The following is a 27,871-nucleotide window of genomic DNA, read 5'->3' as shown; positions in this document are numbered from 1 at the left end:
GTAATCAAAGCATCATCGTCCCTTTGGCCCCAAAGATCATTTCATTTCAGTCAGAAATCTACCTTCAGTGCCCCAAATAGCATAAAGTACAACAGTGTAAGTAAGAGGTTGGAAATGATCGATAAAAGCAGAGAAGGGGAGCCAAGCCCATTTCATCATTTGATTGTGGAAGGTGTTGATGTTGCTTCCCTGTTATGACTCCATAACCACTGGAAACCACAGAAGCACTTGTGTTTTGTAGTCACATTTAGGTACAGTTGTATTTTCTCTTGTGTTTACCCCAGGGAGGATGGTGGAGCTTCCTGGATACAGCCTGTCTGGTGTGTTTGCCTCCTTCTTTTTTATACTTCTCAGCGTGAAGCAATCAGGTAGGATGCTCTTCTTCCCTTTATTATATATTCCAGTGTCTCAGAGGTCCAGTCTGTGTGCCGACTTCCAAATTCAAAAGAGCTAGTATAATATTAAGAGCGGGATCCAGGGGTCAAAGCCCTTGTGTTCCACAAATACCTCCTTCTCCTCCAGCTGTGTTATGTTCAGAAAGTTACTTGAATACCTTCTGCCTTAGTTTTCTCATCCTTAAGAATGACAACCTAACTGTATCTCATAGGCTCACATGGGCTTTAAGATTAAATGAGGCTGTACATGAAAAACACTTGAATCAGCACCTGGAACATGGTGAGTCACTCAGTCTCCTGATTCTATTCAGGATAGCTCTTTCAGGGCAAGAAAAGGGGTTGCTTCTTACCATCAATTAAACAGTGTAAAAATACATGGAAATAAACTAGAAGAAGATTTCAAGAAATGGGCATGGAAAGCTCAGTAGCTAAATTTTCTTGGTTGAAATATTATATCTTGAAAAGGGATTGTGAAAATTCAAGGCCAGTGGGTAATGTCAGAACCCCCAGTAAAATGCAGGATGACAAGGTGGGAAAAAAGCATGGGCACAGGACATCGGAAATCACAGGGTCCAGACAGAGGCTGCCAGGAGCTGCATGATGTGGTGAGGCTGCCCTCTTCTCTAGTGATGCACTTTCCTAAGCTGTAAAATTCACCCAGATGGCACAACTTCAGTTCTAGTGTTATGTTCAGATTTCATCAACACAGAATACCAGTAGATATCCACCCATGTTCCATAGTGAGCACCATCGACTTGATGCTGAACAACAACTCAACGAGATGAAGTTCCTTCTTAGGAGGTTTGGATCTGCACAGAGAAAGTGCAACTGGCCCTGGACTATTTTAGGATGAGAAAAAAACATAATATACATGACATGAAATTAGGAAGCATAGGAACATACAGAATTATGAAACATCTCTTCAATTTGTAGATAAGAAGTCAAACATGACTTAAAATTTTATTGGAAGGCTCGAACTCTTTATACTAATCACCGCCCTTAATCTGCCAAAAATATCCTTGCAAAAGCTGCATTTTACATAGCCCTAGTATTTGGAATCTTGCCTGTTTCAGAGAAAAACAAACAAACAAAAAAAAATCCAGTTCATTACTTAGGACAAGACAAGAACAATTCTGAAAGCTGAAAAGTCTATTGAATAAATCTATTACCTAAAGTTTAGGAAAAGTGATTACAATGTCAGTCACTAAAGTGAAATTGTTATCATTCAGTCGCTAATTCGTGTCTGACTCTTTTCATCCCCATGAACTGCAACATGCCAGGCTTCCCTGTCCTCCACTATCTCCCTGAGTTTGCTCAAATTCATGTCCATTGAGTCAGTGATACCATCCAACTGTCTTATCCTCTGTGAAATTACTAACTATAAAATAAATCACAGTAAAATATAAAATAAGCCACTAACTAATACAGTTTTCAATTAGAAAATCAGTTTACACTTTAACTTATTTGAGAATAAAAGCAGTGCAGAGATGGTAGTTGTTAATCTTAAAGATGAAGAAATTAAGATTGCAAATCAATTTCTTGAGAATAATGGATTTCTCTCCAAATCACACAGCTGGTAAGTGATAGATTTAGCACTTGTACTCAGGTTTTTGAACTCCATGCTATTTTCAGTACACAAGATTATCTCTGTAGCCACCAAACATACATATAATGCTGAGTTTCTTTAAAACATTGCAAATAGAACCTTCCCTCCTCCAGGGGCCTCTGTTTTGATCAAGTAGACATCTCAAAGCAATCGTATTGCTCCTCCAGGTGGCACTTCCCAATTCCTCTGTGTCACTCTTTTGTAGATGACTTTAGAGTGACGGGTTCTGCCCATCCTATCCTGGCCATGGTGGGAGAAGATGCCCAGCTCACCTGTCAGCTCCTTCCCAAGAGGACCGCAATGGACATGGAGGTGAGGTGGTACCGCTCGGAGCCCAGCACTCCTGTGTTTTTGCATCAGGGTGGAGATGAAGTAACAGAGATACAGATGGAAGAGTACAGAGGCCGGGTAGAGTGGATAGAAGATGGCATCACTGAGGGAAGCGTGGCTCTGAAGATTCACAGCCTCCGGCCATCCGATCACGGGCAGTACTGGTGCCGTTTCAAAGACAACAACTACCTTGCAGAAACAAGCCTGCTGCTCCAAGTAGCCAGTGAGTACCTGGGGAAAGACATAAGCTCTCAGAAGGGGAAGTATATTAACCTGCATTAGGTTCATTTCCAGTTGAACAATTCTCTTTTAATCATGGAGGCAATTGCTGATGTCCAGTCTTCTGATTTATTTGGAGGCAAGTGGTTTTGCAGGCTTTAAAGTGAGCTCACTTATATAAACAATTTCCCCAAGTTTAACTTACACAGTTTTGGCTATTCTTGAGGGTTATTTAAAATTGATGACACGTAGTCATTAGCAATTTTGCTGAGGCAAGAATTCATGCCATACGGGTTAGTGTGCAAAGGCAAGTCAGCTACTACGTGAGCGAGTCTAGTTGACAAGCCCCGTATCTCTGTTCTCTACTCAGCCTCAAATACGCAGTCACTGAGATGTAAACTCACTGTTTGAGTAATGCCACCTTCAGTTAAAAAGCTAATGATGAGACTGCAGACGTTAAGAACATTGTGCTTTTATGGAGATTGTGGATACTAGTGCTCAGTGAATTTGGGGCTCACAGATGATTTGGGGACATACCCATTGTGAGTGGCAAGGACCTGCATGATGCTTTTGTGTTAGCAAAGCAGGAAGGGGTTGGAAGAAAGGATAGCTCTGTGGAAAAACAAATCTCTGAAAGTAATCGATCGTATGGTCCCTGGCAGGAGTAACTACTTCATGTGCTAAAGAGAAAATTGCTCTTGTCATTTAGTCAGTAAGTCATGTCTGATTCTTTGTGACCCCATGGACTGTAGCGTGCCAGGTTCCTCTGTCCATGGGATTTCCAAGACAAGAATACTGGAGTGTGTTGCCATTTCCTTCTCCAGGGGATCTTCCCAACCTAGGGGTTGAATCCACATCTCTTGTATTGGCAGGCAGATTTACCTTTACCACTGAGCTGCCAGGGAAGCCCAGAAGAAAAAATTAGGCAAATCCATTTACCTTATCAGGAAAATTGTTCTAAGGAGAATTTAACCTCTCTAGCTGATGCTGCTCTCTTCTTTGCTCCCCTAGGAGGTTGATCTCCAACACCTTCTTTTTCTCAACACCTATGTGTGATTATTACTGCTATTAAGTTCAAGTTGATTCAAGATGGATGAAAAGAATCCACAAACTTCTGAGATATGGAGTGGGGAGGGCCTGTACTAAGGCATTTCACTTCCAGGGACATCTGAAAAGAAGCCATGCATTTTCTAAGGCTCTGGGTGAAGAAAATCGGTCTCTGTTCTCAACAAGTGGTAGAGACAAAATTGTCATCTATGGAAAATAGAATCCCCTTTGTTTGGGTTTGAGAGTTGTGTTGAATAGAGAAAGAATTTCATGATTATAAAAAACTAGGATTCTCAAAAACCTTTGCCATGGAATGGAATACTTAGATACAGAAAGTCCTCATGAGACTTCCCATTTTGCATACCTCAGGTTATCTGTTTTCTCCTCCAAGTCACAACCAAGAACAAAAGGAATGGGAGGAATATTCTCTCTGTAAAAGAGATCTCACTTTACAGTAAATATTCTATTTAAATTGGAGTCGTGATATTATCCAACATGTCCCAGTGCCTGACGCAATAATATTAATGAAAACGGCAAAGTCTGTGGCACAAGGCAGTTCATGAGTAAATTGTAACAAATCTTAGTTTGCAGTGCTAGAGACAGAAGCAAAATGTCCTTATGTAACTCTTATTTTCCTATCTGAGTCTGAATGAAAATACTGCTCATATGCTAGAATTTAAAGATCCAGACTAGGGTATAAAGGGTATGTGAGCTTCAGTTTGAATGGGAGGAGGACTTAAGGCCACCTTTTGCTCCCCAGAGCCTTAAGCTCCTGCTCTCTCCCTATGAGCAAGGTCACTGGACTCCCAGCTCTGTGATTTGTGCTTCCATGGGCTCCGGGACCCAGGGCTGTGTCTTTCTACCACAGGTCTGGGGTCTGACCCTTACATCCACATGGACGGGTCTGTGGAAAGTGGATTCCAGCTTGTATGCACTGCAAAGGGCTGGTTCCCGGAACCTCAGATTTCCTGGCAAGACATCAAGGGAGAAAAGTTGCTGACTTTCTCTGATCATATCTTCCAAGATGAAGATGGCTTGTTCTATGTAGAAAGCACTCTTGTGGTCAGGGGTGCCTCTACAGAGACTGTGTCCTGCTTCACCCACCACCCCTCACTCGCCGAGGAGAAGGGCTCACATGTCTCCATCCCAGGTCAGTGCTCTACCTCTGGGACCAAGATGCTTCCATTAGCAGGAAAGGTTAAAGGAACTGTTTTGTAGCACATAATATTTTTTAATCAAGAAGAATATCTAATATTTAGTAATGTGCATTGTGTGTGTGTGTTAGTTGCTCAGTCATGTCTGACTCTTTGCAACCCCATGGACTGTAGCCTGCCAAGCTCCTCTGTCCATGGAATTCTCCAGACCAGAATACTGAAGTGGGTTGCCATTTTTCTTCTCTAGGAGATCTTCCTGACCCCGAGGCTCCTGCATTGCAGGTGGATTCTTTACCATCTGAACCACCAGGGAAGCACCAATATGCATTAAAAACTATAAAACATTTATGGCTGGAGATATACATAGCCTATATAGCTGTATTGTTAATGGCATTCCATTTATTTTTGGATTCTGCCTTTTCTTCTTTATTAATTTTCTTTTCTCACAAGTATGTGTTACACTGTGAAGGAAACACAACTATTCATTCAACTGAAATGTTTTCTCATGCTGTATTTTTGCCAGTTACATCTAGGAACTTATCACCTGAAGATAATCAGAGATGGAGACAACTATTTAGTAATGCATCTTTATTATAGCCTCATTTATAAAGAGCAGCAAAAATAGCAGCCAGAAACCCAATATAACAGTGGAGTGTAAAGTGTCTTATGTTACTATACATTATAGCATTGATTGGAAAACAGTATTTCAAATAATTTTAATGGTTGAAAATAACCCCGATGGACCATTTAAATGATAAAGATTATATCTATCTATAAATAGACATTTCCAATCATTTAAAGATTATTGGTTTTAAATAACTTAAAATTGTGCTAAGACTTTTGGGACATCCTCTACATTTAGATATTTAAAGATGTAAGTACTTATTTATATAAATAATTATAGGGAAAACATTAAACGTTATATGTTGCTGTTAAAAGGAGTCAAATTTATATATACATATGTATATATAATTGCAAAGCATATATTAATATACCTCTCAGTTTGTAATTCGGAGAAGGCAATGGCAGCCCACTCCAGCACTCTTGCCTGGAAAATCCCATGGATGGAGGAACCTGGTAGGCTGCAGTCCCTGGGGTCGTGAAGACTCGGATACAACTGAGTGACTTTACTTTCACTTTTCACTTTCCTGCATTGGAGAAGGAAATGGCAACCCACTCCAGTATTTTTGCCTGGAGAATCCCAGGGACGGGGGAGCCTGGTGGCTGACGTCTATGGGCTCGCACGGAGTCGGACACGACTGAAGTGACTTAGGAGCAGCAGCAGTTTGTAATTATGGGTGATAATTGTCTTTGTCCACATATTATTAAGGTATAAAAATATACTTTTCACATATGTGGAGAGGGAGTGTCTAGGGGAAGGCACAGGACACCTAGTGTGAGTTTCTAGAGTGAGTTTTTAGTGTGAGTTTCTAGTGTGGCTAAGCAGCACCATCGTGGTAACTGGCCTCACCCACCAGCTGCACCTTCTCACCCTTCTATGGTTTCTGCACCTGCTCTTCATCCCAAGGGGCCTGCATTTATAAAAAGAATATTATTGTTTCAATAAAATAGTTAAATACATTAAAGATAAGCAGAAACAAGCAGAATTATGGGGTGGTAGAATTGAGAACATTCTTGTTGTGCAGAGAAAGGGAATAATAGCTGGACCACCAGGTGATGGATGGAGAAAAATCATTATTTTTCTACATTTTATTTCTTTCTTAGGAATCACCTATTTCGAGAAAATGTAGACCTTGCGTTTTGGGGGAGGGGGAGGAAATATTTTCTCTCCTTTCTCTTAGAACAAATTCCTTGATATGTTATTCTCATTCTTTTTCCAGAAAAACTCCAAACAGAGATGGGTAAGCAGAGATGGCTGGTGTGCACGAGTGTACACGAGCCTCTGCCCTCCCTCCACCCCTGAGGAAGGCGATGCTCCCTGGACAAAGCTCACACAGCAAAGGCGACACATCGTTACACAGATGAGAAACTGGCTCATGATCTTCCCAGTCTCATCTTAGTACTGGAGGGACCAGCCAAGCGCAGTCTCATGCAGGCACCTTTACACTGCATGATCTGCCACTTTCCATGCCCATGGGGACCCCCGTGAGCCCCAGACGGATGCCTAAAATGGGTGTAGATGGAAGCTTTGTCCCACCAGGCGGGAGGAGAGAGAGTGTGGGGGATGGCACAGGGCAGCTGGTGTGAATTTCTGGTGTGAGTAAGCAGTGCTGTCGTGATAACTGGAGGTCCTCACCCACCCGCCGCCTGTACCCTCTTGCCTTGCTATGGTTTCTGCACCTGCTCTTGACCCCAGTGGGCCTGACCTCATCAGCTGTGCCTTTCCTAGATGCAGCCTGGGACCCTGTGCTCGGGGTGGTCATTTTCCTCTTTTTCTTTACTTATTAGTCGGATTGCAGGTATTATTTTATGGTACCTAAGATAAGTGGTTTAAACAATAACCAACTGGTTTTTGAACCTCTTTCAGTTTCTCCTCTGTTGCCTTTTATCTTCCCTGCTTTCCTCCTTCCTGTGACCTCTTCTCTGAGCCCATAAAAACCAGTCTGCTACCTACCTGCTCATTTTCTCCTTCCGTCCATACCCTGCTCTCCTTTAAGTCGCCTGCTACAGGAATATGTGTGAAGGTGTGTGTGGGTGCCTGTGTGCATGTTAGGTGGGTTTAAGCACATTTTTCAGCCCATACAGGAGCTTTCAAGGAAAATTAAGGTGGAGAGCACACCCCAATTTCTGCCAGAGTCTAGTGTGGTACTTTGGACACCTTTGTGCCATAAAGATAAAGAGAAGGGCCTTGGACAGTCAAAGGTAACTCCGTAAACTGCGCAGATAAGATAACTCTGTAGACTCTGCCCCGATAAGCCTTACCTTCCAAGTCAAATCCCTTCCCTCCTCGGGTGGACAGAAAACTTGGCTGGCAGAACTTGTCAGTTACAGCTCAGAAAATCAAGCCAGTGTTGGGCAGGCTGACCCACATCTCTGTCCCATAGGAAGGTCCTCTCATTTCTCTGGGTTATTTGAATCAAAATGACATGCTTCTTGGAGATCCAGCACACAAACTATAGTCTAATGTCCTATTGTTTCTAAGTGGTGCATGCCTTCTGGGACCAAAGGTAAATAACATGAAAAGACCAGAACTTCCCTTGGCTCTGCCCTCAGGAGCCTTGAGGACAGGCTGGTAATAGAGAGGAGATCAGGGAGTTCAAAGCTGCCACTGTGTTGTTAGAGCTTGTAACTTAGAGCTCAGAGGCTGCTGGCAAACCAAGATGTCTATAGAAGTGCTGAAAATGAAATCCTAATTCCTACTCTGGCAAATGTTATTGGTTATAAAAATAATTACTAATTTTTTGAAATGATAATCACATGCCCAGTATGGAGCTAAATGATTTTCAGGAATTATTTTTCTTTTCTTCCAATAATTTAAAAGGTGAATAGATTTATCATCATTTTACAGTTGGCAAATAATCAATTTTAGCTCTTAATTACCAGTCTTTGGTAGGACAATCTAGTTTGAGACTTGATATGTACCACAGTGCATGGATAGGGGAAAAAGAAGAAAACCTCATAGAGATAACAGAGATGAGGAGATAGTTTGCTTTATTACTCTAAGAAGCATGGATGGAGAAATAGCAGCAAACTAACTCCTAGGTCTTTTTTTCCTGACTCCTACTTTTGTGTTTAGATTTTAACATGTACATATAAAGTAGAAATAATATGTTTTAGGTAAAATTGAAGAACAAAGCAAACAACATGCTGGAAATAACTGGGAGACAAATTGTATCAAGAATAGAATAGAATAATCTGAAAATTAGAATTATGTTTCTAGAGAAGTACCTAGAAGATTACCTATGAAATACATAATGAGGACATTTTGCCTTTGATCTTTGATTCTTCACCCAAACAAGTTACAAATTTATGCCTGGATTTCTTTTATAAATTATCATTTTGTTGTTTAGTTGCTAAGTAGTGTCCAACTCTTTGCAGCCCCATGGACCATGGCCCACCAGGCTCCTCTGTCCATGGGATTTTCCAGGCAAGAATACTGGGCAAAATTCTAGGCAAGAATAACATTATAAGATCATTATAACATTTTTCAAGATCACCCGAGAGCACTGACTAGTGTGTGTTTAGAGCCTCACATATGTGGGACCTTGGGGCACCGAAGTGTGATGCCTGGATCTGACTTATAAGTAAGTAAGGTCACTCAGTCGTGTCCAGCTCTTTGCGGCCCCGTGGACTGTAGCCTACCAGGGTCATCTTTCCATGGGATTTTCCATGCAAGAGTACTGGAGTGGGTTGCCATTTCCTTCTCCAGGGGATCTTCCCGACCTAGGGAACGAACCTGGGTCTCCAGCATTGAAGACAGATGCTTTACCATCTGAGCCACCAAGCTAGGGGGGTTTCTTCATATTTCATTACTAAAAACTCACCCCATTTTCATTTTGTTGCCATTATCAAGGTCTATTATGGGATTGGCTCCAATAACCTCAGGTCTTGAATCTCTTGCCTCACTCACACTGCATTGCTATCATTGTAATCCTTTTTATATGGATTATTTTGTTTGAAAATGAAAGTTGCTCAGTCATGTCTGACTCTTTGCAACCTCATGAACTATGCAGTCCATGGAATTCTCTAGGTCAGAATACTGGAGTGGATAGTCATTCCCTTCTCCAGTGGATCTTCCCAACCCAGGGATCAAACCCAGGTCTCACAAATTGCAGGTGAATTCTTTACCAGCTGAGCCACAAGGGATGTCCAAGAATACTGGAGTGGGTAGCCTATTCCTTCTCCAGGGGATCTTCCTAACCCAGGAATTGAACCAGGGTCTCCTGCACTGCAGGAGGATTCTTTACCAACTGAGCTATCAGGGAAGGTTTAACTCCAGGAAACCTTTTTATTTTGATAGTGACATATTTGTCTTGTAGTATAAGAAGCTGAGACATACACAGATTAAGAAGTAGTTTAAGGTCATGCAAATTTGAAATGATAAAATGTTAATTTGATTTTAATTGCAAAATTATTTTCTTATGGGTCTATAAACTGAATAAGATTATAGGAAAGGGATGCAGGTGTGGGTCTAATTAGTGATAATCTTCAGATGGAACCATGGGATGGTTCTGCCCTGCACAGGGGCAACGTCTATCCTGATTCCACCAAATCTCTACCTCTGTAAAGGATAACTCTGAACCTCAGGTGCCCCTGGGATGCCCCTGGGTCCTGAACACTACTCTAGGTGTTCTTGCAGATGACACTCTTTGCTCCAGTTTGAATCTTCCATTGTGTTTTTTCTGCTGTATTTAACAGCTTCCTTAAAAGTGATTGGACCTTCCCAGCCCATCCTTGTCAGAGTGGGAGAAGACATACAGTTAACCTGCTCCTTGGCTCCAAAGACTGATGCACAGAGGATGGAGGTGCGGTGGGTCCGATCCCACCGTCATCCTGCTGTTTATGTCTATATGGATGGGGCCCATGTGACTGGAGAGCAGATGGCAGAGTATCAGGGGAGGACTGCATTGCTGAGTGATGCTATGAGTGAGGGGAGGCTGACCCTGCAGATAAATGATGCCAGGGTTTCAGATGATGGGAAGTACTGGTGCCTTTTTGAAAAAGACGGGGTCTACCAGGAGGCAGATTTGGATCTGAAGATTGTAGGTAAGTATTCTAGACAGACGTTCTGAATTCAATGTCTGTTCCTACTGCTTTTAACTTGCTGGATCCTGGAAAATTTCTCTGGCACCTGAAATTTTCTCACTGTCCCTTCACTCATCAAATGTACAGTAAACTCTCCCACGTGCAGGAGCTATCGTAGATACATAACGTCCACAAACTCAAAGGACCAGACCTAATGCTTTGTGTGTAGAATTTGTATCCTTCCCAGGATCTCTGTAAAGTGGCCTTACCTCTAGTGAAATGTGAGATTCTTACTCCATAATGGCACAGGACTCATTATTCCAGTGTGTTACTAAAATATTGGGAAAGATGTAGTTATTAGGAAACATGGTAATTTGAAGGTTAAACTGTTGGGTTGGCCAAAAAGTTCATTCGAGTTTTTCCATCATGTCTTAACAGAAAAACAGAAAAAATAATTTTTTTGGCCAACCCAACAGATCCACCATATAAGAAAAAAAATAAAAATGTTGATAGTTTTGGCAGGGATGGAGGAGGGACAAGATCACTCCCTGCATCATGATTTCCCTGTCTATGTTCGTGGGTAAAAACTGATTTTTCTAAGGTTGGCAATTGCCATTGAGGACATTGCCTAACTCATAGATAATCTGTTTCTCCCATGGGTGGTGTATCCAAATTAATAAATATGTTTAGAAAACATCCATGGGAGCATATGTTAACAAGCTTATTGAACTTCACCACTTTCTGCCATTGGAAACATGTATTTATCAGATTTTGTTCTTTGAGAATATTCTCTTATCCATTTTTCTGGCCATGTTGATTCATGACCTCATTAGAGTTAATTTTTGGGGTATAGAAGAATAAAAATTGGATTTTAAATTTATTGCATCCCTTAATCTGTCCCAGAATGATTTTAGGAATATAAAACATAAAAATATGCAAACAAAAGGAAACAAAGACTCCAGCTAGTCTCATTCCTAAGTGGCATATAAACTTCGCTTACCCTTGTAAGCTTCGCCTTCTGCTCCAAGTCTCTGAACCCCTCTCTTCCCTCATAGTGAAATCACTGATTATGTAACCACTTGCAGAGACTCTCAGTTGCCTTCCTTGATCTTTATTCCCAGGTCTGGGTTCTTCACCTCAGATCTCCATGGAGGGATCGAAGGATGGAGAAGTAATGCTAAAGTGCACTTCAGAAGGCTGGTTCCCACAGCCCCATGTGCAATGGAGGGACATGGAAGGAAACACAATACCATCCTTTTCCCAGGACCTGACTCAAGGCAGTCAGGGGCTATTCCAAGTGGAGGCATTTCTACTGGTCACAGACAGCTCTGTTGTGAATGTGACCTGCTCCATCCGCAGCCCCCTTCTAGGAGAGGAGAAAAAGACAACCTTTTCTACTTCAGGTTAGTGATTCCATGTGCTCCTCTCAGCTTTGTGAATTAAATAGGAAGACCAACCCAGACTTACTCATTTTACTGTTTTTCCATTTTTTTTCTTTTCTGATGAAGTTTATTGCTATCTCTTGCAAGCTGGTCTTCAAGACATCTAGAGATTCTACTCTTTTGAGCTTCTCCCTGAAATTCCCTACTAAAGCCTTAAGGTTATATGGTTATATCATCAGCTACTAAATTCCAAGAATTGACTCTATCATCACTGTATCTACACTCTTTTCCTCCGATGCAAAAACACTGACATCACTTCCCCCTGCCCCTCATGACAGGTTTTCTTCCAGATTAGAAATTAATTTTCCATAGCACCATTTTCATGGCTGCAGATTCAGTAAATTTATCTTTTTGCCATTCTTGTTATTCCAGTGATTGTGGTGATGATAGAGTTGGAAAAGAGGAGGGGGAGAAATGTGTGTGTTTCTGAAAGGAGCTAACGGGAGAGCTAGCATGAACCTCTAGTCTCTCCTCAGCTTCGGCAGAGCAGGAAGCAGGAAACCAACTTTCTTTTTGATAGGACCAATTCCCATCCACCTCTGCAGCCTAGGAGCTGCTCAGATGAAAAGAACGATCCTGAAATTCTCCCAGTTTTATGATTTAATGTGATTCTGGGGCTTACATTTCAGAGTCCAGGATGATTTATTTACAGAAGAGCCTGCTGATTTGGGGATTGCCTCTTCTTCTTGTTGGAGTTGTAGGCTTGATCTGGAGGAAGAGCGGCAGAAAAGGTGAGTTAGGAGAACAGAAACAGCGTGGAGCAGGCTTTGTGGTGGGAGCATTTTCAGCAGACACTGAAGCACAGAGGCATCCAGTGGATATTCAGTAATTAAGGAAACATGAGCGTCCATGGCTTACATGCATGTAATTGAGGATCAGTGTTGAATGAGATCAATTTACAGTAATAATAGAAGCAAAAGGAGTGAAAGATAATAATTTAATCTCCCAGTGCACATTTCCCAGGTGATCTAGTGGAGGGAGAGGAAGATAAAAAAGTGTCATTGATATCCTTGCTCTGAAGCTAAGACATAACTGGATTCTGTCAGCATGAACTGAGATCATTGAAATATGGTGATTGACTTATTAGTTTTCCTTGCTCTGAAGGAAGGGTTTCTCATATACTGGTGATTTTGTGAGCCCTAGAAAGTTCTTCCACTTTAAATTTCTTAAGTCATCTTGCCTTTTCCCCCTGTTTGGATGTTAATATTATGAAATTAATATTTTAAAATATTCTTATGTTGGTTATTATCAGACTGGATTTTCTTTCTTTGCAGTGAAGCACACACTGCGTTCAAAAACAGCTCACGCAGAACGAATCCTTTCTGAGGGAAACAAGCTTGTAGCCCACAGACAGTCACGCAGCCAGATGTCCCGCAAAAATTTGACGACCTCCTTTGCAAGCTAGGACGGGAGGGGCTCGTCTTAGGAGGGTGGTACTGAGAGGTGGAAGTTAGGGATAGGACAGAATAGGCCTTGACTGTTGCCAAGGACAGCGTCCGGAAGAAGTCATCTTTATATTAACTGAGAATGAGTTGGGGCAATGGGTTGCTATGGATATGAGGACTGGGCCATTTCCTCTCCTCTAAGCCTCCACTGCCTGAAGATGTCTCTAGGGCAAGTTAGAATCTCCCGTGACTACACCTCTGGAGGCCTCTCCTTTTATAACTTGAGCAAGTGCCCTATTTATGGTGCATGAGTGCTCAGTTGTAAATTTTAATACTGTGCCACCTGGGAAGCCTTATCTATACTTTCCCCCAGTTTTCTTATCTGAAATTCTGCACTCCCTGCTTTCTTTGGTCTCCTAGTGTGGATCCTTCTGACATCTTTCCTGCACCCAAAGGAGTCTCAGCAACACCTCCAATTACCCTGGATTCTGGAAACCAGGGTTATATTCTAAGTCCCAGTTCTTTTCTCTTTTCACCAACTACTAGAAGGGGACTCACACACTCACTCACTTACCTAATCAGGAGGATTCAACCTTACTCTGGTGTCATGTCTGACCTGGAGACTTATCCTTTCTGTGAGCTGTCATAGCCCAAGCTCTCTAATATCCTGCCTGCTGATCACAATCTGATATCTGATAACAAAAGACCTTTAGAAAATCCAATGGAAAATGCAACTTAGCCTAGAGGAGGAAGTGCAAGGAACAATCAAATATTTGATTTGCGTCCCTAGAAAGTTAACAATTATCCCAATGGGACTGAGAAAACAAAAAGATACAGTTAAAATAAGGAAGAGAAAATACAGATAAATGTAAGGAGAAAAATCTGATCACTAAGATATAACCTTAAAAATCCCATAATGTGTGTAATTTCTGCATCACACTTTTTCAGGAAGTTAGAGTGTGGAATGAGGAAATTTTTCAGAAATACTAGACCAAGAGGAAAATGTGTTACATGTCATGTATATGAAAATGTCAATTTTAGTTTTACAGTGCAAAAGCACACAATTTAAAATGAATACTTATAAAAGAAACAAGCAATATGTACAACACAAGCAATAAAATTTAATGGAAATAAAAAATATTTTAAATCACAGTGAATTAAAGAAGAGAAGCCACACATAGGAGAAGTAGAATGTGAAAAAGCAAAGATTTGGAAAAAGTCTTAAAATCTTCTGAAGTGAGAATGAAGGACACCTGTAAACGACAGACTGCTGCTTTCTAAGAAGGCAGATGGCACGGTTTTCACTGTCCTTTGAAGACTATTCATCTGTGGCATTCTGGAATTTTCTCTTTTGGATCATGTTATTTTTTCTTCTGTATTTAAACTCATATATGTTTGAAGTTATGTACTGAAATATTATAGTATGTAATATTATTCTTTCACAAATATTTTCACATTTATTTAGTTTTTAAATTTTTCCAACTGTCGTAAAATACACATAAAATTCATCATTTTAATCATTTTAGAGTGTCTAATTCTTGTTGTTGTTTAAACTAAAAGAGAACCAAAAACCGTAAACAGTTTCAGGGCTTTATTCAGACTCTGATATTACAGTCTCTTGAAGAGAGAAATAGCAATGGCAGAATGCAAAATGGGAAAGATGCTATTACTAAGATGGGAAAGATGCTATTACTAACATAAGAAAGATATGTAATTGCTGAAATGATGTCTCAAATCTGAATTCAATTAAAATTAGAAAGAATGTAATCAAATTGTATTTAATTTTCCTATCCATTAAAGTTTTAAGGAAAAGAATAAAGTGTCCAAGACATCGGTATTTTTCCATTCACAATATGTGCAACCATCATTAGTATTCAGTTCCAGAATATTTTGATCCAAAAGGAAACTCCATCACCATTAAGCAGTCATACCCATTTCCACCTCCCTCCAGCCTCTGTCTACCTTGTTTCTATAAATTTGCCTATACTGGGTATTTCACATAAACAGAATCATAAAATACTGTGCATAGACTTTTTGTGTGTCTGTATTTTTTTTTTTATTTAGTGTAATGTTTTCAAAGTTAATCCATGTTGTCAAATATTCCAGTACTTCATTCCTCCTTTTTTTTTCACTAAAAGATTTTATTTTTTAAGAGTTATTTTCCCCAGGTTTACAGCAAAATTGAGTGGAAAATCCAGAGTATTCCCATATCCCTCCCCTCTCACCCTTTAGTATCCTCTATTATTAACAATTTGCATTGGTGTGGTGCATATATTACAATGCATGAACCAAAATTGATACAGTACTTTCAATTAAAGTCTAGAATTTGTTTGTGCGTGATATATACATACATACATACATGAACACACACACACACACACACACACACACACACACACAGGCTTTCCCAGTAGCTCAGAGGTAAATGAATCTGCTTGCAAAGTAGGAACCGCAGAGGATAAGGGTTCAGTCTCTGGGAGGGGAAGATCCCCTGGAGGAGGGCATGGCAACCCACTCCAGTATTCTTGCTGGAGAATCCCATGGACACAGGAGCCTGGCGGGCTATAGTCCATAGGGTCACAGAGTCAGACACGACTGAAGTGACTTAGCGTGCACGCACACACACACACACATACACGTATGTGTATGTGTGTATATGTATATATATGTATATATATATATATATATATATATGACAACAGTAAAATATCCCAACTGAACCCATTGTCCTTCCTGTTCCATGCCACACTTTCAGTATTATTGTACTCATTCTGCTGCTACCCCCACATATCTTCATCCACCACATCCATTTGATTATGCCTATTAATATATTCCCCACCTTTCCTTTGCCTCTGTCTTGCTTGTTATTTAAGCCCTTCATTTTTTGTAAGTAAAGTTAATATTCTGGGCTCTGGATTTATTCTTCTTAGATTCAAATACTGACTGCCACTTAGCGGCTGTGTGTTAGGGAAGTTTTGCTATGGAGGTGTGCCTTCCAAGAGGGACTGTTCGAGGGACTTGCCACTTAAAGATCTGCTCTAAGGGCAGAAAAATTTAAGGGGTCTAAGTTGATCTCTTCTACTGTCAGAAAGAGAAGCTTCATTTAATAGGAGAAGCTCGTATTTTATATTCTTAGAGAAGTAAACTTTGTAATAAATGGCTGGAGAAGGCTTAGACTTATTAAAGGCAAAGGGAAAATCCTCACAAGTAGGAAGAACTGGGTCAGAAAGAAAAAAAAAAAGCCAGTATTAACAATAACTTTTTCTTCATGAAGGCTGAGGCTGTTTCTTCATTCCTTTGACAATTTTTTTTCTCTGAAAATACAAATTGCAATATTGGTTTCTTTTTCATTCACATACAATTCTGAACTTGCTGATCAGTAAGAACTTGTTTAAAAGAGGGGAGAGGGGCTCCTCCTTCCCAGAAGGCTTGGTCTCCTGTTGAAATAGTTTTGTAGCTATTTATCAGTCTTCTCCACACCTTGGCAAAGTCCAGCTTTAGAAGCTGATGGACACTAAAGCCTGAAAAAAGGACAAGCTGAGGCATTAACCTATAAAAGACTTGAGATTTCTTTGTACATCTCCAACAGTAGTATTCACCTGGTACCCTTCCCTTTAAACATCACTCCCAACTCCATGGCTTCCCAGGTGGCTCACTGGTGAAGAATCTGCCAGCCAATGCAGAAGATGCAGGAGATGTTCAGTTTGATCCCTGGGTCAGAAAGATCCCCTGGAGAAGGGGATGGCAACTCCAGGATTCTTGCCTGGGAAATTCCAGAGGAGTCTGGTGGCCTGCAGTCCCTGTGGTCGCAAAAGAGCTGGACGCGACTTAACAACTAAAGAGCAACAACAACCCTCCTCATATTTGATAACAAAAATAGTGACAACAGAGACTTCCACTTTAAATGTAGCTTTAAACATCTTTACTTCAAAATACAATAAATACCAGGACTGAAGAAAGGCCCATGTGTTTACTTGGAGTTTCCTTGTGACAAATCATTGTTGTCCATATCGAGTACTTCTCCAAAGATGACGCTAGAGGAAATTCCCCCAGACATTTTTAGCTGCCCATTTCTCTTTCTCCCTCTATCTCTCTTTGAAAGAGGCTGAATTTAAACCTAATGAGAATGACCTGCTCTTCAAGAAGGACAGCATTCCTCAACAACATACCTGTAAGAAGCCTGAGCAGAGGCAGCGAGGTGCTGACACTCACTTCTTATAATAGAGAGTTAGATTCTTGGGGGACGCTTGTTTCACAGCTATTTAAATGAGTTAGAGAGGTCTTTGGAGAAGAATCAGGACAATTCTCAGGATGATCTGAAGTTGAGCAGATGGTCAAAGATGTACCAGTACCCCAAAGACTAAAATAAGGAAAAAAGTTCCCACAGAAGGCGATGTCAGTAAAAGAATAAATGTGGGACCCATCGGCCATGTTATAAAAGGACAAGTTCCCAGCTTCCCAGTCTAGGAAAACTCCTATCCTGTGGAGCTGCTGCCTCAGTGACAGAGAGATTTCCTGGGAGGTGGGAACAATGACTTTTCCTTCCTTGTATATCAAAACCCAGAAATGCTTCTCTGGCCTTTCTACAAACCAGCCCTCTCTCTTCGCTGTCTCTGAGCAAATGCCCAGAGCCCATCGAGTTGCAGATCCACCTTCTTTCCTCATTTTTACTTCTACCTCCCAGTATTGCCTCTCCATGGTGAGGGACTTCTCGCCCAGAACACTGAAGATGGCTTCAGACTCCCCTTGCTCTTCGTGTGTTGGGGCATCACCATTCTGGGGAACATTATTTTTTAAAGAAATGCGTTGTTTGTTCTCAGATAAGACGAGATTGGGATGAGCTGTTTCCGGATTCAGAGTGAAAGCCACTGCAGGTATGGAGGGGAAAATAAAGGTCATTCCACAGTGGAGACTGGTTGGCTTTAGGAAAGATGCAAATTATAGGGAAAGGAGAATGGAGGAAAAAAAGAGAAAAATGGAAGATTAGGTAAAACAATGTATGTTATATCCTATGTTTATTCACAGGAGACATGTGGTGTGTAGGTCATAGAAGGCCAGGGATGGATAGGACCCTAAGTAACCATGTGTTCCAGACAGACTGAGAACACTTAACCAAGAACTCTGTCTCTCAAAATCCCCATGGTCATATATTTCAAGTTGAGGCTTCTCTAACCTGCAAATGCCGATTGCTTTACTGCTTGCTCTTAATAATTAAACCGTTTCTTATTTCCAATCACAATGTGCTCACTTTCATTTATGTTTCTTTGGGGTTAGTTCTCTGTGTGATTAGGTAATAACTAAGCCATCTATAGTTCTTATCTTACACTCTTTTTATACTTTTAATGGTTTAAATCCCAGGCTCTGTGGTCAGAAAGATATGAATTTGATAATTGCTCTGCTTTTAGTAGTGGCAGTCTTGAAGTTACTTTGCTTCTCTTGGCCCCACTTTAATCTCATGAAGGTATACATAATTATGATGCCTCAGCATAGAACTACTGTGAGAAGACAATGAGATAATATGCAGAGAACTTAGTACTATATTTTGTCCATGATGAACACTTGGTAAATTTTAGCTTCTGATGGTTATAGTAACACTAATACCTGTAGTAATAGTAGCAATAGTGTTAACACTAGTAGTAATGAATCTGCTTCTGGTCAAACCAAACATCTTCAATAACTAAAATTTTTCTCATAAGAATGTGTATGTGAATGATTACAATATATTTTAATTTTTGGAGGATTAAATTAACTAGGCCATGTTTGTGGATACAGGGATATTCAGAGTGAATAGCAAGAAGTGGAAATAGAGAGTTGTGACTTGGGGAAGACTGTAAGATGGTCAGGGCCCATTTTCTACTTGTACTGAGATGCAACAAGCCCTTCTCTATCTCAGACTGAGTACACAGCCGACATCCTTCTGACTGAACTACTCTCTTTCGAATGAATAGATCTACAGTAGCAGTTAAGTCTCAGACTAAATATAAATTCCTCAAGGGAATTCCTTTAATCCACCATTTTTTTCTTCATGGCAATCTCTTATTCCTTCATAAGGCATCACAGTTTGTACATGCACTTTCCCATAAAGTCAGAGACCAAATCCACTTTATTTACTTGGCACTAAGTAAATAGTTGCATAATTTAATGCTGAATGAATGAATGATGTCAGAATGGTAAGAAATCTGGTAACATTTCTGCGTTAGATTGAAGTGAAAGCCATGAAGTGAATAACCAGTTAAGTATTGTTGGGAGTTTATACAAAGTTTCTCAACTGTATAGAAGAGATTAAAAGAGACAAATAATAGTAAGGTAACTCACCTGCTTTGAACTGTTCCTTCCTCCAGTCTAAAAAGGAAAAAAAAATCAGATGGAAGAATATGCTAAGTACGTGTCCTCTGAACTAGTGAGAAGTTTCTCCTTTTATCCCCTTGTGTTTTTTTGGACTCCTAGATTCAAAGTAAAATCTCCCGAGGATAGCTCCTATCTGAAAAATGCTCTGAAAATGCCTCACGAAATCCAGAAGTACCTGAAGCCCCAAGACAATATCAGTTACTCACCAGCATATAACTCAGCTTTTCTCCAGTCTGAAATAAAACAAAGACATTAGCTTCTCCCATTTACAGGAACGTCACTTCAGAACGTGAAAATCTGAGGATTTACCATAGTACAGTATATTTGTGTTTATGATCTCAATGACAATTCTGATGTACTTATCTTCTTTTACATATCCAGTTTTATTTCTCACATTTTTCACATTCTACATCTATGATAAAATAAGCAGGTTCTTTTTTTTTTTTTTTTTTTTTGGTTGGGGAGAAAGAAAAGGTAGGCTTAAGTTTTGAGAATATATTGGAAAGCCTAAAATTTTGTGTGCTGCCTTGATACCCTTGAGCTTCACAGGGTTCCAAATGCCTAACTGGGGGTTCTCCTGCTCCAGCTCAGATGGTGAAGAATCTGCCTGCAATGCAGGAGGCCCAGATTCAACCCCTGAATCAGAAATATCCTCTGGAGAAGGAAATGGCAACCAACTCCAGCATTCTTGCCTGGGAAATCCCTTGGACAGAGGAGCCTGGTTGGCTACAGTCCATAGGATCACAAAGAGTCAGACACAACTCAGCGACTAAACAACAAAGGACAACCCGCTCTCACTAGATAGGTCCTCTAGTCATCAGGAAAGTCTCCCCTCTCAGCTAATTTCCCTGTGGGCTAAAACAGCTGAACCTTACCTGATCTTCAACCTAATGAATTTTACCTCTCTGTCAGAGTGCACAATTAATCAAACAAGCCAATTACATACTTCCACAGAAACAGGGTCACCTCATTCTCTTGTTACTACAAAACCTGCCTCCCACAGACCTTGCTCTATTCATTCTGCTCTCAAGTGCAACCTCCACGTGCTCCGGCATAGCACGCGGTGTCTTTCTATCCCAGGATGTGAATATATATGTGAGGATATATGTGTTTAAAAAGCTGCTGTTATTTGTTCAGTGCTGGACATCACGTGTTTGACCATTTTATACTGTTTAGGGTAGTCGGTCCCTCTCTCACTAACAAGGTAAATAGAATACAACCAGGAGAAAAGGGCCGATGAAAGGGTTTCCCCAACTATAACAGCAGTATAACTCACCTTGCTGATATAATTCTTTCCTTTTGGCTGAAAAGGAATAATAGTCTGTGAGATGCCAGACATACAGCATACAGTAAGGACTCTATCTCCTATTTTAGAGCAATGAAAATGGAAAACTTACCAAGCTCTCTCTCAAGTGATTCTAAAAAGGAAAAAAAAAATGGGTTTAACAGAAAATATTTTCTAGACTATGTTACTTAGCCCAGATTCTAAATGCTACTTCCATATATCTAGAACAAAAAATAATCCTTTGAGAATTATTATTATGACCATTAAAAAAATAAGCTCTATGCCTATACCAGTGATTTTTCCCTCTCCAGTGGACTCAATTATAATATTTTTTTCCTCAGGAAGTTGTTGAGCTCTATGTTTTGTTGGAGGTCTTGGGGCTTTAACTCATTCTTACACATATCTCTGCATTCCCCAAAAATGCCATCCACATGCGCAGCCATGTTAACAAATCCATAAAGTCACATATCCCCACCAAGTCTGATGCCCAGTTTTACCTTTAACTTTACTTTCTTTCTCCTTTTCTCCCTTGACTTTTGATAGTTTCTTCTTTCCCCGTCGTTCCTTCAAGGTCAAATACACAATAGCACCAACCGAAATCCCAAGTATCACCAAAGTCACAGCAAATGCTGCCTTCCAAGGAGAGGGCCTAGGGAAGAAGGATTCTGACACAGGATCCCCAAAACCTGATTAAAAACATATGCCAAGCAAGCCTATCCCATCCCATGTGCTAAATATTCCTTCCTTGCATGTGTGAGTGTGTTTAGGCACTCAGTCATTTCTGACTCTTTGCAACCCTATGGTACGGAGCCCGCAGGCTCCTCTGTCCATGGGATTTCTCAGGTAAGAATACTAGAGTGGGTGGCCATTTCCTCCCTCCAGGGAATCTTCCCGATCCAGGGATCAAACCCACATCTCCTGTGCTTCCTGATTTGCAGGTGATTTTTTACCCACTGAGCCATCAGGGAAGGCCGTATCCCTTCCTTACTCCTCTCCTACCTCCCAAATGAGCAGCACGGACCTGGGATAAAAATGGTTTCCACTTGCTCTTGTCCAAAGAAGGGGTTCTTCATGGAACAGGACACTTGTGTCTTTGAGCTGTCTCTCACAATGAGGGATGCCTCAATCTGAAACAAGCCATCATCATCTTGTATCTCGTCCTCAGAGACAGATGGGATCTTCTCTCCCTTCGCGTCTTCCCATTGTACTTCAGGCTGGGGAAACCATCCCTTGCCTGTGCACTTCAACCTTATTCCTCCATCTTCTGGACCCACCAAGAAAACACGAGGATCAGAACCTAGACCTGGAGAGGAAAGTCATTCATCTGAGACTTGGAGAGTTTTTGTCCAGAAGTTCCTCATATTTCACAGCTACACCAGTGGAGAAAGATGGACAAAGCACCATAGTTCTCAGGGGATGGAAGGGGGTTCTTTTCTTTCCCCATGAGATCAATGGTTATCTGAAGTTCAAAAGGTAAAAGAGCATTGAAGCTGATTCTGGGACTTATACCAATGTCTGTCATATCTCCTCTACACAAGCATATCTGCAATTGGCCATAGAAGGATAATAGGGAAGGAACAGAGTAAAATCTATCGATGTTAAATTCTTTCAGAAAAAAATTACTGTATCTATATCACATGTCTATTTCATCTGCTGCTTAAGTTGAGATTTTTCATAGTCACTTCCTTAAATAATTTCCTTTTCCAAGTTTTCTTTCTTGCTCTGAGTAAAGCTTACCTAAAAGATGAATATGTAACATGGTAAAGTGAGTCCATGAAAGAGTCAAGACATTTTAACTTTTCCATTCTCACTCCTTTCTTTTCCTTCCACTCCTCCTCCTCTTCTTCAATTTTGCACGGGCTGGGTCTACTAGTAGATTCACACAACTAAGACCCGTGTTAAAATATAACACTACCAGAATACTAGATGAATCCACCACGTCTTTGAGAATGATAACTGTTCTGACTTCTAAGACTATATATTATTTGTCTTTATAAAACTTGATATCACAAAATATGGCTCCACCATGTCTGGCTCATTCCTATTCAACAAACTTCTTCTAAAAGATTGGACTTGTCTTCATACCCAGAAGTCAAGAAACTAACATAGCAAAGGTACTGAAAAATGCTGTCACTTACATGAGGTTATTTCTGTAACTCTGAAAGCTTTGACCTCTTCCTGGGAGGATATTAAAGTGAGATCACAGTAACATGGCTTAGGAGAGTTTGTCACTCTTTCCTTCAAGACCTAGTGGATTAGACTTTTCCACTAAAGTTATACACAAAGAAGAAGATAAAATGAGTGTATAGATATTTTGACAAATAGTATCAAATGAGAGTATTAATTTAAGGTAAACCTAACATATTCAAAGAATGAGAAAAACTTTACAACTAGAAAAACAATATTTTTGTCTTGGCAGAGAGTATAAAGTTTTAGAAATGGAAATACCAAAGAAATAGACAGATAAATCATTATAACCAGATAGAAAATTTAGACTTACGCTAGTTATCTGTAGGAAGTTTATGGGAAGCAATGTACTGTACAGAGCAATTGGTATGGAGATAAGTGAATAGATACATTACAAAAAAGTATTTTGAACCTATCATGAAATTTTATACCAAAAATATGTTTCTACATATGTGAGATCTAAATGTAAAAAACAAAACAAACAAACAAAAAAGAGATAGAAATGAACTACTACAACTACATTCAATGAACTACATAGGAAAATCTCAAACATAATGGTGAACAAAAACCAAAAGAACCACACAACAAAGCAGACATAAAAGAGTCCATGTATATGAAATTAAAAAACAAGCACAACTAAGCAGCATCTCAATCTACTCTGTCAAACCCTCATTTCCTCCAAACAGTGCATTCGGGACTGGACCACTAACACTTCCAGTTAAGCCTCTGTCCCTCACGGTAGCTAACTGGGATTCTCATCTCTGGGCGTAATGGTACATTTTGCTAATTATGATGCTTTACCTCAAAATATGTGAGGAGAGACATAGAAGGAAATAAATGATCTATTTTTATGATAGATATTTATGGAAATAATTTGTTTTTAAAGTACATCAAAATAAATGCATAAATAGGATAAATAGAGGATTTGAGGTTAAATTCAGTGCCTAGGATGTTAACACCTCCAAGGATACTTACTTGTTGCCTCTTGTTCACCATCCTCCTCCCCAAATCAAATGTAGAACACTTACATTTCCCTTACAGTGATCTGTATTTTCCGATAATTACTCACCTATCACCTTTAGCTCCAAAACGGCTTCTTCGAAATCAGTTCCTTTTTTAAAAAAGCACTTGTACATTCCATTGTCTGAGACCCGGAGGCTGTGGATTCTCACAGCTACTCTCCCCTCAGTGATGTAGTCTTTCACCAACTCGACTCTCCCTTTGAAATCTACTAGTTGTTCTCCCACCTGCTCCATTCCATTCTGATACACAAACACAGCCTCTGAGAACTGGTTGCGAAACCACCGGATCTCCATGCTCTCCACATTCATGGCTGGGTATACACGGCAGGGCAGCACCGTGTCTGCACCCAGCATGGCCACGATGGGTTCCGAGGGGCCAGTCACTGAAAAGGAGTCTGTGGAATGGAGTCACAAGTGAAAAGAATATTGCAATACCCTGCCTGTGCCTTTTAGAATACAGCATTATCACAGGTCCCAGAGACCCATGGGCATTCTCTCTCTCATTAACACAGCAGTAACTTGTCACACATATTCAGGCTGAAGATGGCAGTGAACAAGACAAGGGAGCTCACAGTCAGCACAGTGATTTCATGTTAAACAGATGATTTTTAAATTGCAATGGTAGTAAATTCATTGGAGGAAGATGAAGGAGTGCTGGAAAATCATGAAGCAGATTTTGGGCAGATCTTGGGCATCAGCAATGCATTCCTCCAGAAATTGAGATCCAAATGAATTAGAAGACAACAGAAAAGAAATTCTACCTGGTCCTTACCTCTAAAATAATAGTGATTTATCTGCCCTGTGTATAGGCAAATGCAATATTGTATCAAAGTAAAAGATTTGCAATTAACCTAGGTCTATAGGAGACACGGCAGAGTGGTTTAATGATTCTACTCAGAGGGTAAGAGAATCCAGGTATAGAAAATATAAACTATTCTTACCTGAGCCCCACATGGACATCTGGAAAAGCAGGATCAGAAAGAGGTCTCTTAGCAGAGAGAAGTCTGGGGAACACACCATCTTCTCCAGAGTAGAGAACAGTATGACACTGAGGGGGTCCTGAAAATAGCTGGAGTAAAGATAAAAATGGGACCCACAAGGTAAAAAAGATTATAGCTACATAGTTCACAGGACTTCTAAGAAATGGTCTCCTGAAACCCTAGTGTCTTTCTCAGGGACCATCAGGGAAGCCTTTGACGTTCACAAAAGAGGGCCTTTTGTTTCCCCTTTTCCCAGAAAACAGTCTTGATTTCAACAGCCATGCTCTGACGTGATAAATCTGACCACAGTCTCTCTAAACCCCTCTGAAGAAGAACACTTTATCCAAGGGATGGAAAGGCAGAGAAAAGGCAGTGAGCAGCCACTGAGAGAGATGGCTTGGGCATAAACCTTGCTCTGGCCTCAACAGATTTTCTCACCATACATTCGTATACGAGGAAGGAGCAGATACAACTTGGCTTGTCCTCTGTCTACCCCCAGAGTCTTTGACCAGATTCTCTCACTTCCCTCCCTCTTGTCCATCATCAAGAAAATGTACCACTCACACAGACTGTTCACATCTTCCAAGTTCTTCTTAGGGCGATGAAGGCATCCTGGAAGTTCTCACTGACGCTGCCACGAACCAGGAATACATACTCTTTGTCGTTCCTCCAGGTTCCCCTCTGCGGGCTGCCTACAGATGTCTCCCGTGATACTTGCTCTAAGATGCCAAGGGAAGAAAAGACGTTAGAAATCTTGGAGTCCTGAAGGAAGATTTAGGTTTTTTTTTAAAGGGTTTCAGAAAACTAGAAGAAAGATGGCCCCTGCTCGGGACACTCTCAGAGTGCAATTCTCCTCTATCTTGCCAACGTATTCAAAACTGAAAGCCAAATAAGATAAGAAAAGAGAACTTTGACCTGGCATGAATAATAAATCCATCTAATAATTGCGCACTTCCAAGGAAAGGATCAAAATCCAGAGACTTCTTTTTCTCTGAGAGTGTATTTATCCAGGCTGCTGCTGCTGCTGCTAAGTCGCTTCAGTCGTTTATCCAGGCTAATAAAATGTAAATATTAGAACTTGATTGGCTGAGTTAAAATCTTGGTAAGGTCACTTACAAGCTCATGGTTTTGATCAAGTTACATAAGCTCTCTGTGTGCCTCAGTTTTCTCATCTGAAAATGGGTTTAATAATAGTACCTACCCTAAGCTGTCATGAGGATTACATGAATTAGTATACATAAAGCACTTAGAAAAGTGTCAGTAACTTTTACATTCTGCTGTGTGGCTGCATAACTGATTTGTGTTTTGAAGATCCTTCAAATCCTACAAGTTCTAGAATAATTGCCTTTCTTGCCTAGAATGACAGACATTCTGAGTTAGAGTCTGAAAAAATTTTAAAAATTCTAATTTACATTTTTGCTATTCTGGATCTAAGATTGAACATCTCTGTATGGATTGTAAGAGACATAGTAACAAGATATAAACAAGTATAAACCAGACATGGGGCTTCCCTGATAGCTCAGCTGATAAAAAATCTGCCTGCAGTTCGGGGGACCTGGGTTTGATCCCTAGGTTGGGAAGATCCCCTGAGGAAGGGAAAGGTTACCCACTCTAGTATCCTGGCCTGGAAAATTCCATGGACTCTGTAGTCCATAGTTTTGCCAAGAGTCGGACACAACTGAGCAAATTTCACTTTCCGTTTCACAAACCAGACATAGTCTAACAAAGTTTTAAATATGGTAGTGTTAATTTTTAAATAAAAATAAAGTTCAGAGAGAAATCACTCAAAGAAACGAGATGATCCCTTCAAATACTGGCATTCATCATGAGCACATAACTTCCAAGAACCGCATGGTGCTAACAGCCTACAGCAGAATTAAAAAATGCAAAATCAGTTTGGAACTCAAAAAAGTTTATAACCACAATTAATCAGAAATGAACAGAACATTTCCAGAACATATAAATGAAGCTAGAGAGGTTTTAAATAATATAACAACTATGCCACATCAAATCTTTTACTTTATGACTTGGTGAGATTTAACAATTTCTCTCAGTTTTTGATTAATAGAAATCCACTTACAATATGACTAGTAGAACGACCCAGTATGACATTTACCTAACTCCTTCCTCCAGTGTGCTTAGAGTGCCAAGCCTCCCCCAGATCTGCCTATAAAGTTAATACCAAAATATCTGCTTCTTTCAAGTATTCTCTTTGAAACTTGGTTAAGTATCTAATCTCACTAGAGATTTGGATTTGCATTTTCTAAATAGGCAGGGGTTTGACATGAGTATGAATAATGCTATCATACTTTTGGAAAACGATTAAAATTTATGAAGTCACCACCGCAGGAAAACCATGCAGTCACCATGGAGGCAAATACTCTATTGGAAGAAGGTATCAGAAAAAGGAGATTAAGTCAGCCCATGATTCCTCCGTTTCTAGGTGACTAATGCCAGGACATGCATGCGTGCTCAGCCTTGAAGTCGTGTTTAACTTTTGTGACCCCCATGGACAGTAGCCCCCAAGCTCTTCTGTCCGTGGGATTTCCCAGGCAAGAATATCAGGGTTGCCATTCCTCCTCCAGGGGACTTTCCCCGCCCAGGGGTCAAATCCAAGTGTCCTGAGTTTCCTGCAACAGCAGGAGGATACTTTACCACTGAGCCACCTAGGAAGCCCATACTGCCAGAACACATCTACTAAATCACCTATCTTTCACTTTACTCCCGGTCACATAACAAAGAGTGGGAGTAAACAACTATGGGATGTAGCCCAGAAGTATTTGTACCTTTTCCCTGCTCCAAGCCCTTGTCTTCAACCTGCAACC

The 27,871-nt window shown here is 40.5% G+C and overlaps 2 protein-coding genes across 2 annotated transcripts; one reads left to right on the top strand and one right to left on the bottom strand.

Moving 5' to 3' along the window:
• Nucleotides 1–289: 289 nt before the first annotated feature.
• On the top strand, nucleotides 290–11,805 carry BTNL2 (butyrophilin like 2). Its single transcript, XM_070456934.1, has 6 exons — nucleotides 290–368; nucleotides 2,207–2,554; nucleotides 4,466–4,747; nucleotides 6,593–6,613; nucleotides 10,071–10,418; nucleotides 11,519–11,805. Exons 1-6 carry the CDS (start codon nucleotides 290–292, stop codon nucleotides 11,803–11,805), a joined length of 1,365 nt encoding a protein of 454 aa, XP_070313035.1.
• A 5,634-nt stretch (nucleotides 11,806–17,439) lies between these two features.
• LOC110152662 (butyrophilin subfamily 1 member A1-like) lies at nucleotides 17,440–25,086 on the bottom strand. Its single transcript, XM_020916448.2, has 9 exons — nucleotides 25,008–25,086; nucleotides 24,114–24,461; nucleotides 21,879–22,160; nucleotides 21,355–21,522; nucleotides 20,970–20,990; nucleotides 20,849–20,875; nucleotides 19,779–19,805; nucleotides 19,540–19,566; nucleotides 17,440–18,092 (listed from the first exon to the last, which is right to left on the bottom strand). Exons 1-9 carry the CDS (start codon nucleotides 25,084–25,086, stop codon nucleotides 17,440–17,442), a joined length of 1,632 nt encoding a protein of 543 aa, XP_020772107.2.
• Between the last annotated feature and the right edge of the window lie 2,785 nt (nucleotides 25,087–27,871).

This window comes from Odocoileus virginianus, chromosome 27 (assembly GCF_023699985.2).
Source record: "Odocoileus virginianus isolate 20LAN1187 ecotype Illinois chromosome 27, Ovbor_1.2, whole genome shotgun sequence".
NCBI lineage: Eukaryota > Metazoa > Chordata > Mammalia > Artiodactyla > Cervidae > Odocoileus > Odocoileus virginianus.
This window is presented reverse-complemented; position numbering and strand designations above follow the sequence as displayed.

Coding starts and splice junctions, on each gene's coding strand:
- LOC110152662 (XM_020916448.2), bottom strand. CDS start 25,086: ATGGTGTGTTCCCCAGACTTCTCTCTGCTAAGAGACCTCTTTCTGATC. Junction 20,991..21,354: donor GAAAGAAAGTAAAGTTAAAG/GTAAAACTGGGC, acceptor TTTCCTTTTTAG/AATCACTTGAGAGAGAGCTT. Junction 19,806..20,848: donor GAAAGAATTATATCAGCAAG/GTGAGTTATACT, acceptor GTTTTATTTCAG/ACTGGAGAAAAGCTGAGTTA.
- BTNL2 (XM_070456934.1), top strand. CDS start 290: ATGGTGGAGCTTCCTGGATACAGCCTGTCTGGTGTGTTTGCCTCCTTC. Junction 4,748..6,592: donor CTCACATGTCTCCATCCCAG/GTCAGTGCTCTA, acceptor TTCTTTTTCCAG/AAAAACTCCAAACAGAGATG. Junction 6,614..10,070: donor AAAACTCCAAACAGAGATGG/GTAAGCAGAGAT, acceptor TGTATTTAACAG/CTTCCTTAAAAGTGATTGGA.